Genomic DNA, 17,964 nt, shown 5'->3' with positions numbered 1-17,964 from the left:
GCGTAAACGTGATCGGTCGTAACGCTTGCGGCTTGCGTGACTTACAAAGTAGATAAAGGTGATCGGAAGACGCCCTCTCGATAACTTACGTTGAAATATCAGGTCATGAACTACGCACAGTGTGGAGAAGATCAAAATTAAAGAATAAAATTTGGCACTCTGCTCATAACAGACATATTGCGTTGCTTAAAAGGACACAAAAACAAGTTAATATAGGTTACAGTGTTTATATTTACAAAACAACACGCATGCACTCTGAAATAATTCTTGGAGTTTCTCCTGAGATTTAGTATACGGAACCCGATGAACTAACCCTCCGTTCCGCAGATTTTTTTCCATCACTAATGATGTTACGCTCTCATGGGCCACAACGGTTTTGAGCGACAAACTCGACATTTCCTTGCAACCATCAAAATCAACTGGACAAACCCAGCTTGATGTATTGCGTGACGTGATTGTGCAAATTTTTTCCCCTTGCCATATGGCCTGTTTCGCGGGTTCTACAAATTGAAACCAAAGTTAGTTAGAGTAACGAATTAGAATCGAAAGTTATTAAAATGGACTGAATTATATTTTAATGAGAATTTTAACTTTTAAAGAGGTTTACTTGATTCATGGAAAGCAAAGATTGGAGTGGCTTTGGGTATTTAAGCCCTGATTTCTCTCCTGGAATGCCGGGACGACGTATCGAGTTATTTGAAGTACAACCAGCTATCCAGCGAAATCTTTGATTACCAGTTAATTTTGTTTCGTTCCGGTCATTTTGACCACAATATGGAAAAAAATATAACAGTTATTGGTATGTTCTAAACATCCGAAAACTTAAAGAAACATTGGAAATGCGGTGAAAGTACTTGTTAACAGCTACAGCACAAGGGAAAATATGAGGCAGTAAAAGAAAGCCAGACTGACTGGAGATTTTTCTGAAGTTTTCGGAATTAAAGTTGTATTCGGATCACATGGGTAACATATTTGCAATTTCTCGAGAGTGAAGTCTATTATTTAACTAAAAATTGGTTCGTAAGTGCCTATTTGGGCTATCTGCAATAGCAGACAAAACCAGAATTCTCCTGACAAAATCAAAGGACAAATTGTGTCATGACGAATTTTTGTCTCGATTTTTGCATCCGCTTAAAACTTCAAAATGTCAAATTTCGTCAGGGCTTGATCTGCTCATGAGACTAGCTGGCATAGTTTAACAATGGACTCAAACTCCAGTTTCAGGATTAATCGTACGTCGTTTCAAAGTTTTAAATTCCACGAGTTTCGCGACAAAAGGAAGTTAATGCCTTCCAGGTAAATTTTAGTGAGTTCAATAACAGGCTGGTGGCAGCTTTCACGACAAATGGCGTTGAAAACTCAGTCTCCTTTCACTGCCTCACATTCTTCTTTTTGCTCTGGATGCTAAAAATACTTTTACTACATTTCCAGTGTCCTCTCAGGTGTTCTGGTGTTTAGAATATACCACTAACTGTTTTATTTTTTCCAAGTTAGAGGTGAAATACCCAAAGCCACTCCAATCTTTGCTTTCCATGAATCAAGTAAACATTTAAACGATAAAATTCTCATTAAAATATAAAATTCCTCAGTCCATTTGAATAACTTTCGATTCTAATTCGTTACATTAACTAATTTTGGTTCCAAGTTGTAGAACCTGCGAAACAGGTTGTATGATAAAGAGAAAAGTTTGCACAATCACGTCACGCAATATATCAAGCTGGGTTTGTCCAGTTGATTTTGATGGTCGCAGGAAAATGTCGAGTTTGTCACTCAAAACCATTGTGGTCCATAAGAGCGTAACATCATTAATGACGGAAACAAATTTGCAGAAAGGAGGGTTAGTTCATCGGGTTCCGTGTACTAAATCTCGGGAGAAACTGCAAGAATTATTTCAGAGTGTATGCGTGTTGTTTTGTAAATAGAAACACTGTAACCTATATTAACTTGTTTTTGTGTCCTTTAAAGCAACGCGATATGTCAGTTATGACCAGAGTGCCAAATTTTATTCTTTAATTTTGATCTTCTCCACACTGCGTAGTTCATAACCTGATATTTCAACGTAAATTATCGAGAGGGCGCCTTCCGACCACCTTTGTCTACTTTGTAAGTCACGCAAGCGCGCAAGCGTTACGACCGATCACGTTTACGCAACGTTTTAGGACAACTAGGCACCTAATCTCCATTCAGTTGCTGTAAAAACCTGAAATCCTCAACGTAGAAGATAAACGAACGAAGTTTTAACGGTCAAAAGGAGATCCTGGCCTAATCTTTAACACGAGCGCAATTGAGCAAACACATGGATTTGCGTTGTTTTTAAGAAGTTGGTGGATGGAAGCTAGAGATATAGCCGCGGGTTTGAGGCAATCTGTGACCTCATTGGTGTATAATGTGATGTTTTGATGCTACTATTCGACATCGGAAAAGTATCTCGGAAAAAAAATATTTACCAAAAAATAAATATTTCTTTGCCAGCTTCAATAATGACAGGGGATTAAGTTTAGAAGATTAAACAAAGGATTATGTTAACAGAAAAACCGGAGGTCAAGCATATTCGCTACATGAGGTCACACAACTCGGGTAATAGTCACGGTGAAAATTTGCATATTTGAGCGGTCAAACGAAAAAAATCATTTCTCGAAAACTAAATTTTATTTTCACAAAAAAACTACACCAAAATTATAAGGACATACTGGGCTACAAAATATGAAAGTAGGAGTGAAAGTAAATTTTAGGTGACTTGCTACTGTATGTCTGCTGACATACTGACACTAGATTTCTTCTGAATGTGTAAAAGTATTTCCTGTAAGAATCACGTCGCGTATTCTATGTTTCTCAAGGACAAACGAAATCACTATTTTATTAGTATCTGATTTAAGACCGGTTTTCTAGAAGGTCAAAGCTGAAAAGCCTTTCAAACATTTGGTTGGCCGCTTTGATTCTTCTTCAACAACTCTAAACAAAGGCTCCAAAACGATATCCAACGGTACTCGTATTTTCAGCATTTTAAATGATAGTGTTTGAGACCTGTCATGGCCACGGAGAGGCCTATTGTTGTAACAATATGGGGCAGTTAATAAGGATGTAAATTTCATCTTCAATTTTATTACGTATGCTGCAGGAAGGGAAATGTTCTCGAACAGCAATTTGACCAAAAATATCACCACATAGTTCCTCTTAACTACGATTATTCTATCATTTATCTTTCTGGTATATATTCTAGACGACAATAAATTTTGAATAAAAAAAAAATTCGTGGGGATATTGTAGATTTTATGGCTAATTCGAGTATACAGATGTTGTATTAATTCAAACAGTTTAGATTAGCATATGTAAGGCGATCAAAGTTGAATTCAGGTAAAATTTTATTGACTGGAAGGAGGCAACGCGTTGCGGGGAAGGGGAGAGGGGGGGCAGGGGGCTTAACGACTTTTGCCAAGCTGATTCATTTTCAAGTTACATTTTCTTGTTCCATTTTGTTATAGGGACAGCGCAACCATGCCCAAGAGGTCAGTCTGGGCTATGGCCAAACTGCACAGGTTAGTAGAATACCCATGCACAGATGTTTGATCTGTTACACAGAGCATAAAACTAAGACTAAGACTCCATTTCTTTCTCTTTTATTAATTTTAAAGTTCCTGGCATTTAAAGACTTCTTGACCCGAAGGATGCAAGAGTCTTACACACAACCGGTCTTTTGTGCCACAAATATCCGCAAGCGTAATATCGTGTGAAAGAACACGTTACAATCAATAAGATGCGTCTAACTCAATTATGACCTATTTTTTCTTCTTTTCTTTGGTTTGTTTGTGTATTTGTTTTTGTATTAGTTTCTTGAGAGTTTATTTAATTTTTTCTGTTTTGTTTTGATTTGAGGTTTTTTACATGTTTTTTTTCTTTGAATGTTATTTTTGGCCTTTTTTTTCGCTTTGTTTTGTTTTGTTTTGTTTTGTTCTTTTTAGTCTCACCAGCGCAGCTAATGATGAGCATCATTTCATAATTCATTTAATTTAGTTTTGATATCTACGATTTCTTAATCTTATTTTAGTTTCGACCCTTAAAGATTTTCCATTTGCCAATGTACCAGTTCCAAACATCAGCTACGTAGATAACGACGAACCCGGTTTAATGACTCTCAACTGTTCTTTCAATTTCCCAACTTGGAACAATGTTTCTTTCAAGATTCAATGGTTTGAAAACGGCAAAGGCAAGCCACCTGAAACCATTTGTGAAAATCCAAATGAAAGCAGGTGTGACATAAGACACTCTGAACTAACAAGTGAGCACTTCGAAGCTGGATCCTGGGTAATTACATCTGTTGCTATACTTCTTATGGTCTTCCTCAACATGTATCGGCTTTCTTTTAAAAAGACCGATACATAACTACTTGGCCCCTAGAAACATTTCGCATACCGCATTTCCTGTTTCAGTGCAGTGTTTGCTCGTTTGGACCTTTAAAAATTGATCTCTTAATATTATTATTTTGGTCCGAATTTGATTAGAGATGCAATCAAGGAATGAATGAACGAAAGGGCACTCTGAAAATTAAGTGAATGAAAAATTAATACAGCTTGTTTGTAATTCTCTCTTCGCGCTAGTTACAAAAATGTTTGATCGGAATTCTCGAACTGACTGTGCAGTCGATTTTTATAATCCCACGTTCAGATTCCTGAGTTGACTAAGGCATAGATTCTATACAGATAGCAGTGAAGTTTTTAATTATTAGCTACTTACTCTTTTTATGGATAAAGTGCTTGTAATGACAGAGGAGACCTAACATCTTGAGTACCAGTAATGAATTAAATGACGTAAGACCTAAAATTAGTGTTTCTTTATATTCGACCCTAACACTGATGAACACTTGAAAATATATGATTCCTGCTAAAAAGGCAATTTAGTTATCAAATGCCAAAATTCCATTTTAGAGCTCTGATTATATTATTCCAAGTTGAACAGAAACTTACCGCCATTCTAGTAGTGTTGGAGAATATAATGTGCCCTTCACAGTAAGATAGAATTGAACAAATAAATCACTGGTGAATTCCCACGTTACCCTGGAACAGGGATCAGACTACCATATTTTCTAATCATTGATTCGTTATTTCATTTAAAATTTTACAGCTAAGATGCAACATTAGTGCGAGATACAACACAAACGATAACAACATCTGGACCAATGCGGTAACGAGCCCCTTGTTTTTTGCGGGAATCGAGGTAAGTCCAAGTCAACTAGAAAACCACCGTTAGCTAACAATGAGCGCACGAATTATTCGTTACCTCCCTAACTAAGTTTTTGGAGAGATTTGGACAGCAGTGAAGCCAGAAATTTTATTATTATTGATCAAAGTCTGTGAAAAGGCTCTTAACGAACAGCAATTAATGTTTGCAGTACTTTTATCGTGATGGTAATCAACCCACTGCCATTTATACAACCAATGGCGGAAAAATAGACCCTCCTATTAGAGTTTGCTATTATTGATGACTGCGGGTGATGACGTAGACACCGTTCACCTTTTTTTGGGGGGTGGGGTTTTGGTTCAAGTAAGCAATATTATTATTATTATTATTGGACATTCTCTCAACCTGAGAAGAAAAATAATTTAGAAAAGATTAAATGGATGAACAAAGGTATTGCTTTGAAAAACCCTTGTATCTTTACATGTGACTTACTGTAGATCAGGCCTCCGTATCTGACTGTCACGCAATGTGATGTGGAGAATGCTCTCAACAAAATACAACTGCGACCAACACTTCCCATTCGAGGCGGCGAACTTAAGGTCAAGTTTGGAACATTGACACAAGTGATGAGCTCTTTGGCAAACATGTGCGAACTAAACCTAAAACCCGGTGACGAAGACAAATGGCATGATGTATCAATTCAAGCAGTGTGTGACAACACAAATCAACCGTTAGCTCCGTCTGCGTTTACCTTTACAGTTACACATACAGATCACACAGATACTTTTTGGGCCTTCTACGAGCTCCCGCCCGTCGTGGTAGGTCGTTTTAAATTTCAAATTGATTAAAGTTCCTACAAGAATGCATTTTCGTCACTAATTGTAGTTCCGTATTAAAGCATCCAAAAAAGATTAAGGCGGCTTTTAGCCATCTGCACCGATTATTTTAAAACTCTACATTGAAATGGTACACTGTGCTCATTCCAATGTAATAGATGCTCTCTTTAGGGTCATTGTAACGTATATTCCGCGTTGTTTTAATGAATGGATTATTGTTCAGTTGTTTACGGTATTAATGGGAATGATGATCGCATATCGACCAGATTTTGACCTACTTTACTTTACCTTTCGTCTTGAGAATTAGGAAAAATGATTTAAATACCGACATTAAATTAAACAGACAAAACATTTGCACCGGCGAAGACCTGTAAGTTCAAAACTTGAGGATATGTAGTGCAAATCGTGCTCCGGAATCGTTCGAAAGGACATAGAACGTTGTAGCCAAAATACTCGAATCAATTTCGCCAACTATTTTTACACAGAGCGAAGACAGCGAAGAGTGCTCGCTACGAATCAGCGCGTTAGACGGTTAGACGATGACATCTAAACGACTGAAGTAAGACTACACGGGAATACGAGTGAGAACTCTGGAATGTTAGTGACTGAGAGAGGTCGTACATCCAAGCATTTAAAGTTTTAGGGTTTAGCAATTTCCCCTCACTCATCTGCAAGTTATCATCCGGCAACAACTTTTTTACGGTGTTCGGCAGAATTGGCTTTCATACTTTTGAAGCATCTTTTAATTCATTACTCTAACTATACATTTTTCCTGGTTTCGGTGCGACCTCACACTTCGCCTCGTTCTCGCGCCCTTATTTCGGCACCAACTTTCTGACTCGGGAGAACTCGGGGAACTCGGAAATGGGCAGATGACTCGATAAAAAAAAAAAAAAAAAAAAAAAAAAAGAAAGAAAAGCGTGACTCGTTTCAAGATCGAGACTGACTTAGTGTTTCGTAAACCGGAGCTGGTTCCAAACTCCTTTGACCACATACTCCTTTTCAATCGCCCTGACGAAGGGCTAACGCTCGAAACGTCAGCCTTCTAACTCTTTACGGTGGCTAGTGTACGTTTTTAACTCAGTTGTTAACTCAGTTGTTAACACTTAATTTCATCCTTTGACCAAAACTCGTTGGGAACGGGAAAGTCTAAAGATTACACTTGGTTCGACTTAATTCAATATAAAAACATTAAATACCAAGCCAACGCTTTTAGATTATTTATCTTAAATATTTGGTCATTATTTCCCTTTACTTATGAACAGATCACCATGGTAGAGAATCCTGTTAAAATGTGCATTGCTACAGGGGACCCTCATTATACTACTTTTGATGGAAGGTAAGAATGGCTCGTGCCCGACTTTAAAACTGATTAATGGCCAAGGTTCAGATTATGGATAATCATAAAAAAATGTAGCGTTTCGACATCATGAATGGACAATACACCACATACTTCCCCAGCTTTCCTATGATGGGCATTTTTTACGTGGGATGCCTGTTAGGCGTGACTGAAAAGAGTTTTACGAAATAGTCAGCGTGAGAAATTTTCTCCCATTTTTCTACAAATTAACCAAATTATCCCCCTCCTGTGACTTCCTCATCGACAATGTTGCCTGTGAGAGAGGAAGTGTGGTTAAAAAAATATTAACATGCGAAATGTTTTTTCGTCGAGGGTTTTTTTTTTTTTTTTTTTTTTTTTTTTTAACTCGAAGTTCAACCAAAATACCCCCTCCCCCTCCATGACCCTTTCAGCCCCAAGAATGATTTGCGAAATTTCCAAGTTTTCTTATCTTAAACTACATTTTCGGGAGCAGAGTCACCCCCTTTCTTGGACTTTAATTTTCGCGAACGCACGCGCATGCCACACACATGGCTTTTCCTGATCCTGTTTTCCCGGGAAGAAGTACGTAATCCGTTAGAGGAAGAGCCAAAGAAAGGAAAAGGAACTGAAGAAGAAGAAACTTACGAGGACGTAATTCTTATCGGTGAGTGATTAAATTTTCTAACCGAAATGGTGATATATACAGAAAAAGAAGGGAACTACCGTTTAAAACATAGGTCAAAGAATCATTTTGATTCAGGAAGAGTTGATAATTATCTTTATATCTTAGTTATGGACGTACTTCTTTGACTGGATATTATGTAGGATCTTAGCACAGATGTATGCTGGTTATTTTTCGATGCATTGTTATTCAATTTCGTTATGATATCGACTCGAAATCGTAAGTTTGTCTCTTGTATGTTTTGACCATTTGTTGAGCAACCTCTACGGCTAAATCGATGGCATTGTTTACTAACCGTGTATTTCGATGCACTGAATGGCTGATAACTGTCAACTTTGGTTTTCCGCGGTTTTTTGTTCTTCGAAGACGACCATTAAAGTATTCCCTTCCACTAGTTGCGACACGCCTGGAGTTCGTTTCGTTTCGTCTCGTTTTATCGCAACAATTATTAATAATATAAAATCCAGAAAACTATCCTTGGTAAAATCGCTAAAGCGTCCACGACAAACTTAAATTCAATATCTAAAGGCTAATTTGGTTTTATCAACTGACAACGTGAATTGGCCACCTAAGAGAGGTTCTCATCACCACCAGGTTGAATAATGAAAATGCAGGACCAAGCAATATTCCACTGTGCATGGTCGCAGATCAGTTCCTTTTTACAAAAATAGGTAAGTGTCTCCTGCAAAAAGTAGCAGTGACTAGAATTGACCAAAGTCTCTCTGCAGTTTCTTGGTTTCCAATCTCCGCGCAGCATTAGCATATTGAAATAAGTTTCGCACCAATTAGTCAAATTTTTCTAGAGAGTGTCTCTATTTCGTTTCGTACAAGTATCCTAACTGTCAAGTATGTTCTTGTTGTACTTCCTTTGTTCGATTCTGCTTTCTAAAGCAGCAGACACAAAAATTGGTCAAATATTCGGCGAACAACAGGAGTAGGTAGTCATAGTCAATAGGTTTCCCTTCTCATGCTTATCCGAACGAAAAAGTGAAAAAGAAAAGCTCATATACTCTTTTGTGTCCAATAAGTTTATTTAGCATGCACAGATACGCTAGCCGTAGATTTTATGGTACTGAGTGGTGTCTTGATCGCGAAGAAATTCTTCAAATTCCTCTTCAAAACTACCTTCTGCTAACAGGCTTTTGGCCTCCCACACGACAGGAAATTTCGACACGCATTAAAGTTCATTAAAACAACAGTTATACTCTCCTTACCCTGCGAGCAGCCCCTCATTATAAGCGCTGCGGCACCAGTGTTTCGTGGCGAATAGGTTTCAGACCTTAAGCTGTTGAGCCAAGCTAGCTGGCGAGAGGTCTGAAATTCTTCGATATGCAAGCATATGGTAAATTGTTTCTCTAAAATAAATGCGAGCGTAACCAGGAAACGTATCAAATCTAATTGCTTGCTTTGTTGTGGTATGTCATGTTGTTTTCCAAATGCTGTGAGACGTTTTCTGATGCCGCGTCCAAGATGTGCAACTAATTTGTTACGAAACAGAAAATTTTCATACGCAATTATTCAATTATTCAAACCGCTCATTAAAAAGAGGAAGACAACAAAGAAGAAAAAACAAAACCAAAACAAAACAATAACAACAGCAACAACAAAAGTGCACATAATATGAATCACTTTCCCGGCCTTAGGTCAGTGTTAAATTTTGGTTTACCTCAGCCTCGACATTGTTATAGAGAAAGGTTCCTATGAAATCCGTGTGAAAAACAGAGTGAAATGAAATGAACCTTAATTTAAATGTTCATGCTTTTAAAACGAAAAGGGTCGCGCAGGAGGAGTAATTTATTGATTTAATTTTTCGAGAAAAGGAAATTTGATCAATTACTTTTCGTGACCGAAAACCTTTTTTAATAGGAACAGTCAGATTGAGATAATCTAAAATTTTAAGAACGTAATAAGAGAATACTCAGGTTGAGAGTCTTTGTTTTGTTAATTTTTTCTTTTGAACAAGGGGAAACGAAATTTAAATTTGTGGTCTAACGGGACAATTTACTCAATTAACAAGGGATACAAATTTCTTAACACAATTGTTAAGAATGCGCTTTTCCTATAGCACGGTACACTGAAGAACAACTCACAGATTGCATTCGAATTGATTTATTGAAATACTCTGAAGCATCGGAAATTAACAATCATTCATCATCATCATCGCTCGCTGCGCGACTAGGCGCATAAGGCCGTCACATTGTCCGCCCAACCCCAACCACTCCCCTGTCGCGTGCCGCCGCCTTGGCCACATTCCAGCTCTTCAACCCCGCCTTACCTCTGTCTCTTTCGACAGTCTTTTTTGAAGTGGTCTTTGGTCCCCCTCGCGCCCTTCGACTTTCTGATGTCCACCCCAATGCCGTAGAACAGTCTTTCACACCCTCTCTCCTAAGTACGTGTCCTAACCAGTTCCACCTTCTTCCTCGCAACTCGCGGCCAATTTAATTGATCTCTGCCATTTAAACTACTCTCTTGATTGTCATTCTTACCATCTAATCCTCAGTATCCGTCTTAGGCATTGGCATTGGAAACTGTTCAGTTTTCTTTCATCGGTCTTTGTAATCTTCCATGTTTCACAACCATATAGCAGGAGGCGTATCTTGGTTCTCCTTCCTACTCCTCTGGCTTCTTATACCTTTCATAGCCTCTGCAATGCACCTCGTGCCTTCTGCAGTCTGTTCCTAATATCTTTCCTGCGAGAACCTTCCTTGTCTACAATAGCTCCAAGATACGCAAACTCCTCGACATCTCCTGCTTCTTTACCATTTACCACAATGCTCTCTCTGTTCTAGCAAACTCAGTCCTCAGTGTCTTGCATTAAGTTTAAGACCTACTCTGGCCGCTTCCTCTGTCAATCTCCCACTCTTCTCGCGTAAGTCATTAAACTTCAATGAAAGTAGTGCGATGTCGTCCGCAAAATCAAGATTCTGCAACACTGTTGTTAAATTCCACCGTATCCCTCTTCTCTCGTCTGCTGTTGTCTTCTTCATGGTCTAATCCATGGCCAGTAAGAATTAGAATCCTGACATTACACATCCCTACTTTAGTCCTGACTTAATCTTGTACAAGTCTAATATCTCGCATGCATCGATTACTGCGCATTGAAACCCTTCGTATATACCTACTGTCGCTTTTACCATCTGGCGTGGAATTCCGTAGTTTCCCAAGATGTTCCTCAAGCGTAAAGACTCGCCCTCTATTCATTTGCCTGCTCTAATATGTTTTTCTTTAATATAATATATAATATATATATTGGAAGCATTGGGGGACTGGGGTCTAATGGCGGACACACGCACCGTCATTAGGCTCTTCGTATTTCTTATTCTTCTAGCCCATCTAGCGGAGCCTAGGTTCACCAGCTTGATCTACAGGACGGCTAAAGATACTAACCTGCCAGTCGGACCATCTCTCAAACTGGAACTGGTTAAATTTCGCCGGAAACATCGAGTTAAGTTCGCTGTTCAGAAGACTACTAAACATGGGCCTGTTATGATATGTCTGCCCGAAGCAGCGTTTGTCCTGCGGCCCGTCGGACTAGAAAACATCATTAGAAGTGGTGACGTTCACCCTCTACCTGGACCCTGTTTAATTCAAGACCAGCAAAGGACTTCTGACCGAACCCGACCAACAATTGCGTATTCTCCTTCGGCTTTGCGTAATTTGGCTGCCTCTATTAATAGCGTCTCTTTGTGTCCTGAATTAAAACACCGACTCCAAGACCTGGGCATTCTACGCTTTCGGAATACCTTCACTCAAAAACACATGCCGATTCCTGTGATTTCAAGACCCTGTCAATCCAGGAATATTTACAACTCAAGATCAAGAAATTTAAATAATTGTGTCTCCATCTTTACTGGTGATTATGTTAATTCTCGTAGCTGTCCTTTTGTTCCGCGAACAATAGGAGAGGACGCACGATCGATTCCGGTCAGGATCACACCTCGCAGCGCAGTGCGTGGACCTAGTAAACCAGTAAATCGTCAACGAGCAGTGAAAGTAATCAAATTAACTAAGATTACTTCTCAAAAACGCCCCAATTACAGCTTCCCAAGTTTCTACATGGCAAATGCTCGATCGGTCAGGGACAAACTGGACGAGTTGACTGCTCAGCTTTTAACGTTTCACATGGATATTGCAATTATTACGGAGACTTGGCTGCATGACTACATCGATAATAACATCCTTACCATTCCAGGTTACAACATCGCGAGACGTGACCGCCACAACCGAATAGGGGGTGGCGTGTGCGCGTTCGTGTCTTCAGAGATACCTTTCAAGCGTAGATCTGACTTGGAGTCTCCAGAACACGAGTGTTTGTGGCTATGGTTACGCCCTCATCGTCTACCACGCCCACTATCTGGTATTATATGTGGGGTGGTGTATTTTCCTGTGGCCCCTGCGCAAGTGCAGCGAGATCGCACAATGTACATCATAGAAACACTAGACTCCGTAAAGACTTCTTATCCAGACTGTGTTGTAGTGTTATTAGGCGATTTTAACACCCAGGACATCACAGACATGTTAGCCAATCATAACCTAAAACAAGTAGTTATCAGACCCACTCGGGGCAATAGCATACTAGACCTTATTTTAACGGATTTTAGTGAATACTATAGCGAACCAATTGTCAGCGCGCAATTAGGGTCTTCGGACCATGGCTCTGTTCACTGGAATCCGCTTTCAATGAACCAACTAAACCCGCTGTGCGTTGAAAAGAAAAGGATCCCGATGCGTCGCTTTCCTCAGTCGGCAATAAGCGCTTTTGGGAGGTCGGCGTGTTCACACCGTTGGTTCAGTGATTTAGAAGTAGACGGTGACTCACCATCAGTTGACTCTCTCACTGACTCATTTACTAAGGATCTTTCATCAGCCAGCGATATCTACTTTCCGTCCAAATACGTGAAGATTCATCCAATGGACAAGCCTTGGATGTCACCTGAGATTAAGGCTCTCATATTAGAGCGCCAACGCGCCTATCTAAATGGCCCGGAGGAGAAATGGCGTCGCCTTAGAAATAAGGTCAGAGAGGTTATCACCCGCCGGAAATGCGAGTTCTATAAAAACAAAGTTAATAACCTCAAGAGCACTGACCCGAGGAAATGGTGGAGTATGGTGAATAAGCTTGCAGGGAAGGCTAGCAGCCCTAACGAACTCAGTTATACTGACGAGGAAGGCAGAATTATCTCTGGCGCGACTCTCGCATCACGCCTTAACGAGTTTTTTGTATCTGTAATATCTGACATTAAGCCACTTGATACAAGTGCACTGCCCTGCTACTTACCATCCCCTCAACCGCCCGTGATCGAGACACAAAGGGTCTACAAAAAGCTACTTGCCATCAGCGCCTTTAAGGCCCCTGGGCCTGATGGGATTCCGACTCGTATTTGGAAAGAATATGCTGCTGAGCTCGCTGAGCCGATCACGCGAATATTCAACACCTCTATTGCATCAGGCTCCTTCCCTACTGCATGGAAAGACTCTAATGTCACACCGGTACCCAAGGTTACGCCCATAACCGGTAGGGAAGATTTAAGACCTATCTCCCTAACAGCAATTGTCTCTAAAGTCCTGGAGGATTTCGTAGTTGAATGGCTAATTGAGGATGTTGTGCACCTCATCGATTTCAGCCAATTCGGCTGCCTCAAAGGAACTTCAACCATCTATTGCCTGTTGGATATGATGCACAACTGGTTGTCCTCTATTGACAAACCAGGTATGTTCTTAAGGGCCTGTTTCCTGGATTTTAGTAAGGCTTTTGACCATATTGACCACACTATCTTAGTCAATAAACTCATCCACCTTGGGGTCCGTGGTTTTATTATCCGTTGGATTTGCAGTTTTCTTTATGGCCGCCGCCAAGCTGTTAAGATTAAGAACATTGTATCCCCTTGGTTGCCCGTGCACGCTGGAGTCCCGCAGGGCACTAAGCTTGGCCCCATCCTGTTCCTCCTGATGATTAACGATCTCGCGATTGAAACTCCATTACTATCGAGCCACTGGAAATATGTAGATGACCTAACAATATCCGAGGTCATCCCATCAGGCGGTACATCGTCCCTTCAGAAAGATCTTGACGCCATTGCACAGTGGTCGTCGCGCAATAATATGAACCTCAACCCAAAGAAGTGCAAGGAACTTGTGATTTGTTCGCTTAAAACACGGCCAGATCTTGGCCCTTTGTGCGTCAATGGACGTCCCTTAGAACGGGTCTCCTCACACAAGGTCCTTGGAGTCACTATCAGCGACACTCTTGGGTGGAATGAGCACGTGCGTGAGATTGTCTCCAAAGCCTCAAAACGTCTTTACATCTTAAGAGTGCTCAAGCGGTCCGGAATTCCACCCGAAGACCTTATTAACATATTTTATGCCTTGGTACGATCGGTCCTCGAATACGCCTGCGTCACTTGGTCTACTAGCCTACCAATTTACCTCAAGGACATGATCGAAAGAGTTCAGAAAAGAGCTCTGCGTATATTATTTCCGGCGCTGAGCTACAAAGACGCCATTGTGGCTGCAAACTCCACTCGCTTAAATGTGAGAAGAGACGAACTCTGCAAGAAAGTTTGGGACGGTATCTGTGTGCCTGGGTCACGGCTGTACCACCTTATTCCACCAAAGCGCGCCGATTGCCACGTTTATGAGTTGCGCAACAAAAACCATGTATCACTCTTTAAATGCCGGACCGAAAGATTTAAAAAATCTTTCTTCCCAACAATGGCGTCTAACGCCCAGTCCTTGTAGTCAAGCAAACCTAAGCGTTTTTTCATTGGTATATAACTACTGACTCTTGTAATTCCCAGTCCCTTTAGATTTTTAGATTTTGAAGTCAAATGTAAGATTTTCGTATTTTTTAAATATTTGAAGTATGCTTGTAAATTCACATGTATTTCACCACTTGGGTGCTATTTTTTGAATACTTTTAATAAACCTTCTACTAAACTATAAATATCTGTTCAGTTGTACTTCTATTCCGTCTAAATCCAGCCTGCTCCTTTCGAAGCGTCTTGTCTACGCCTTTCTAGATCCGTTCTGCACATCCTGCATAATATTTTACTAATGATGGGTAGCAACGTGACTCCTCTCCAGTTGTTACAATCACACAAATCACCTTTCTTGAATATCTTGACAACAAGTCCCTTCTTTCGCACTTCCGGCCATCTTTCAGTTTCCAAAAGCCTGTTATGACATCTAATCAGCTTACATTGCGGTGTATTCCATGTCAGCTCTCTGTAGGTCTAGGCCGACTTCATCTACTCTGGCTGCTTTCCCTAGCTCTGTCTTTCTCAATGTATCCTTTACCTCTTGTATTCGCCATCCTCCTACATCTATCTCCTCAATCTCCTTCAGTTCTTCTATTTCATCTCCTTCCGCCGGATTTGTTGGATCATCTCTATTTAAATTTCACTTAAGTGCTCTACCCATCTCTGCAATCTTTCTTGTGATTCTTTCTTACGCACCTCCTATTTGTCTTTCACCTTGGATTTGCTGTATAGCTCCTTGTTTCTACCATTCTCAGTGGTCTTCTCTGCTGCTGCAGCCCTCTCCTCCAACCAATTCCTCCTATCCCCCCTAGAGATTTTTTCACTTCTTTATCTTACGCGCTATACGCCTCTCTCCATCGCTGTTTTAGTCGCTCCGATCTCGCACCCTCTATTTTCCATTTTGCTTCTTTCCTCTCCTTAATTTTCCTCACGTTTTGTCTCCTATTCATGGTTTGCTCTGCTTTTTCGACTTGCGCTAACTTTCTCTGCGGCATCTCTTTACATCACCAAGATCTTGTCGTTCTCTTCCTCTGGATATTCTATATCTCCTTGCACTTCAAACATGTTTTTCACTTCAGTGTTATATCTCCTCCTAATCTCTTCACTTCACAGCTTACATGCGTCAAACCTCACCCCTGCTTTCTTCTTCTCGTGCGCCTTTGCTCCGAGTGGGGTCAATACCTTATCATGGTGGGGCAGTTTGCGTGTCTCAATGACCCTTAGAGCTATGCGGGTGGATTCTTGCAATCTTGGTAGGGTCACTCATGCCAAACAGGTCGAGGGGTAGAGAGCAGACAAAGAGTGATCCCCTGGTCCTCCAGGTTGGGGGGTGAGGTGTAAGGTTAACGATCCTACCCCATAGAGAAAAAAAGGCATGTTACAGAAAGCGGATGCATTGAGGGAAATTAACAAAAAAAGCCAATAAATGCTGCTGTTCCCGGTGATCTTCGGTCGCCCTTTGAAGACTTTGGCTAGTAGTCAATACTTCATCACCCTCCCCCCACCCCCTGCCACCCTCTTTATCTCCAGACCAAAGGCCTGACCTTCAAGTTATGTTTAATTCACATCAATAATTTTTACGTCAATCCTTTTTTTTCTTTTAAAGAAAAATGGTCAGCAAAAGGCAAGAGTTAAGCACGACTAAGAGGAATGTTCCACCAACACAAGTTAAGAAAGAAACAGGAACAAAGATAGAAAACAACAGAAACGTTCAGTTCGAATGGTCAGGATTTTTGAGAAATGACCCCAGGTTGCCTAACTTTAGTAACAGAAGCCCCAATATGGAAGAAATGTTTAAAATCTGCCTGCTTAGTAAGATCCTTAGTGAAAGGCTTGTTAAAATAAAACTAACTCGCGTTCAAGAGGCTGCCACTTTCGTCGTGCAGCAGGATTTAATTAATCAAGAGCATCCTTACGATATCGAAGCCGAGCCTTTCGTCGGGATCTCAGTTTGCATATTTTGTTTACATTGCGTCTTGTCCTTCACAGCAAAAAGGAATTTCTGGCACTTTTTGCGAAACGCTGAGAAATAAGAGTCTTTGTCAAACGGCTTTTTCTTTTACTTTGGCTTGAAATTGGTGGGCGAACGACAGGAGAAGATGGTTGCCTGTACGACTGCGAAAGCGTGAAAGAATTCAATTAGAAGTGTGCTCTTTCCAAGAAAAACTTAGATGGAACGTAAAAGTTATCAACAAAAAGCAACCCGCTGAAACTTACCGAATATTTCGTCAAACACAAAGAAGTGCAGCTAAGAGACAAGATGCCTAAGTACACACCCGAGAGCAAGTGGGCGTGACCAGAGGATTTGGTGAAAATCCTATTGAATGGCAGCACTACATGTCAAGGTTGAGACCGATAAATTGGAGATGGCGTCAGTCATAAAGATGTTGGCTAAACGACAGCATTACGAAGTCTGAACAGAGTCCTACGAATGTGCAACGATGCTGCAAAAGCTTTATACGGGGAAGGATCATATAGATTGGAAAATGCTTACACCGCCTTTTCTCCCAGTTATGACGACTGGAAAATCTTGCTTCCAGGTGATAGAAAGTCCCTGCTTAAACGTTTCTTCACAGATGTGCACTGTCCTCTCGTTACCACTCCCGCCACAGCCGTTTCGTCTAGAATGCGCAGTTACGAAGAGAAACATTACATTTTGACATCCAAAGCCGGAAACGAATGGCAGTTGAAGCCGAGGAATTCGATATCACCACTGATATGATTCCTTCGAGCACACTCTGAATGACATGAATGAGCCCGGAATGGGCCCGGAATGGGCCCGGCAATCATACAAGCAGCATCAAAAAATCTGAGGTTGAGAAATGTGAAGAATAGATACAGTAAAGTGCCCCTAATTCACGCCTGCAAAATTGGAGTGTCAGTGCGGTATTTACATGGCATTTGGCATTTGGCATTTGGCATTTGCCAAGATACCATGATTGTGGCCGAAGATCTCCAGTGTCTCCCGAAATATCTTGAGGAAATCAGAGGAAAGAGTCAGCACAAAGGGGCACCAGGTGTTGATCTCACAGCAGTATTTGATAGCTGAAGGACGACCAGAGAGCGAGGTGAGAAGCCTAAGGAGATCCAACGGACTTGCAAAGGAAACGAAATTATGCTTTGCAGTCATGGGCACCAACATTGCACGAAACTCAAGCGCCATCGAACAAACTGCAACAGAATACAAGTGCC

The 17,964-nt window shown here is 40.7% G+C and overlaps 1 protein-coding gene across 1 annotated transcript in view; it reads left to right on the top strand.

Moving 5' to 3' along the window:
- Positions 1-17,964, top strand: part of LOC149035585 (von Willebrand factor D and EGF domain-containing protein-like) — a 57,875-nt gene that overhangs the window by 1,916 nt on the left and 37,995 nt on the right. Inside the window, 5 exon segments of the mRNA XM_089191743.1 lie at positions 3,483-3,536; positions 4,046-4,302; positions 5,119-5,211; positions 5,673-5,993; positions 7,277-7,350. Coding sequence (XP_089047869.1) covers positions 3,483-3,536; positions 4,046-4,302; positions 5,119-5,211; positions 5,673-5,993; positions 7,277-7,350 — 799 coding nt within the window.

Source organism: Pocillopora damicornis, chromosome 13 (assembly GCF_964200805.1).
Source record: "Pocillopora damicornis chromosome 13, jaPocDami1.2, whole genome shotgun sequence".
NCBI classification, from domain to species: domain Eukaryota; kingdom Metazoa; phylum Cnidaria; class Anthozoa; order Scleractinia; family Pocilloporidae; genus Pocillopora; species Pocillopora damicornis.
Note: the sequence above shows the minus strand (reverse complement) of the source record. Positions and strands in the feature narration are given on the sequence as shown.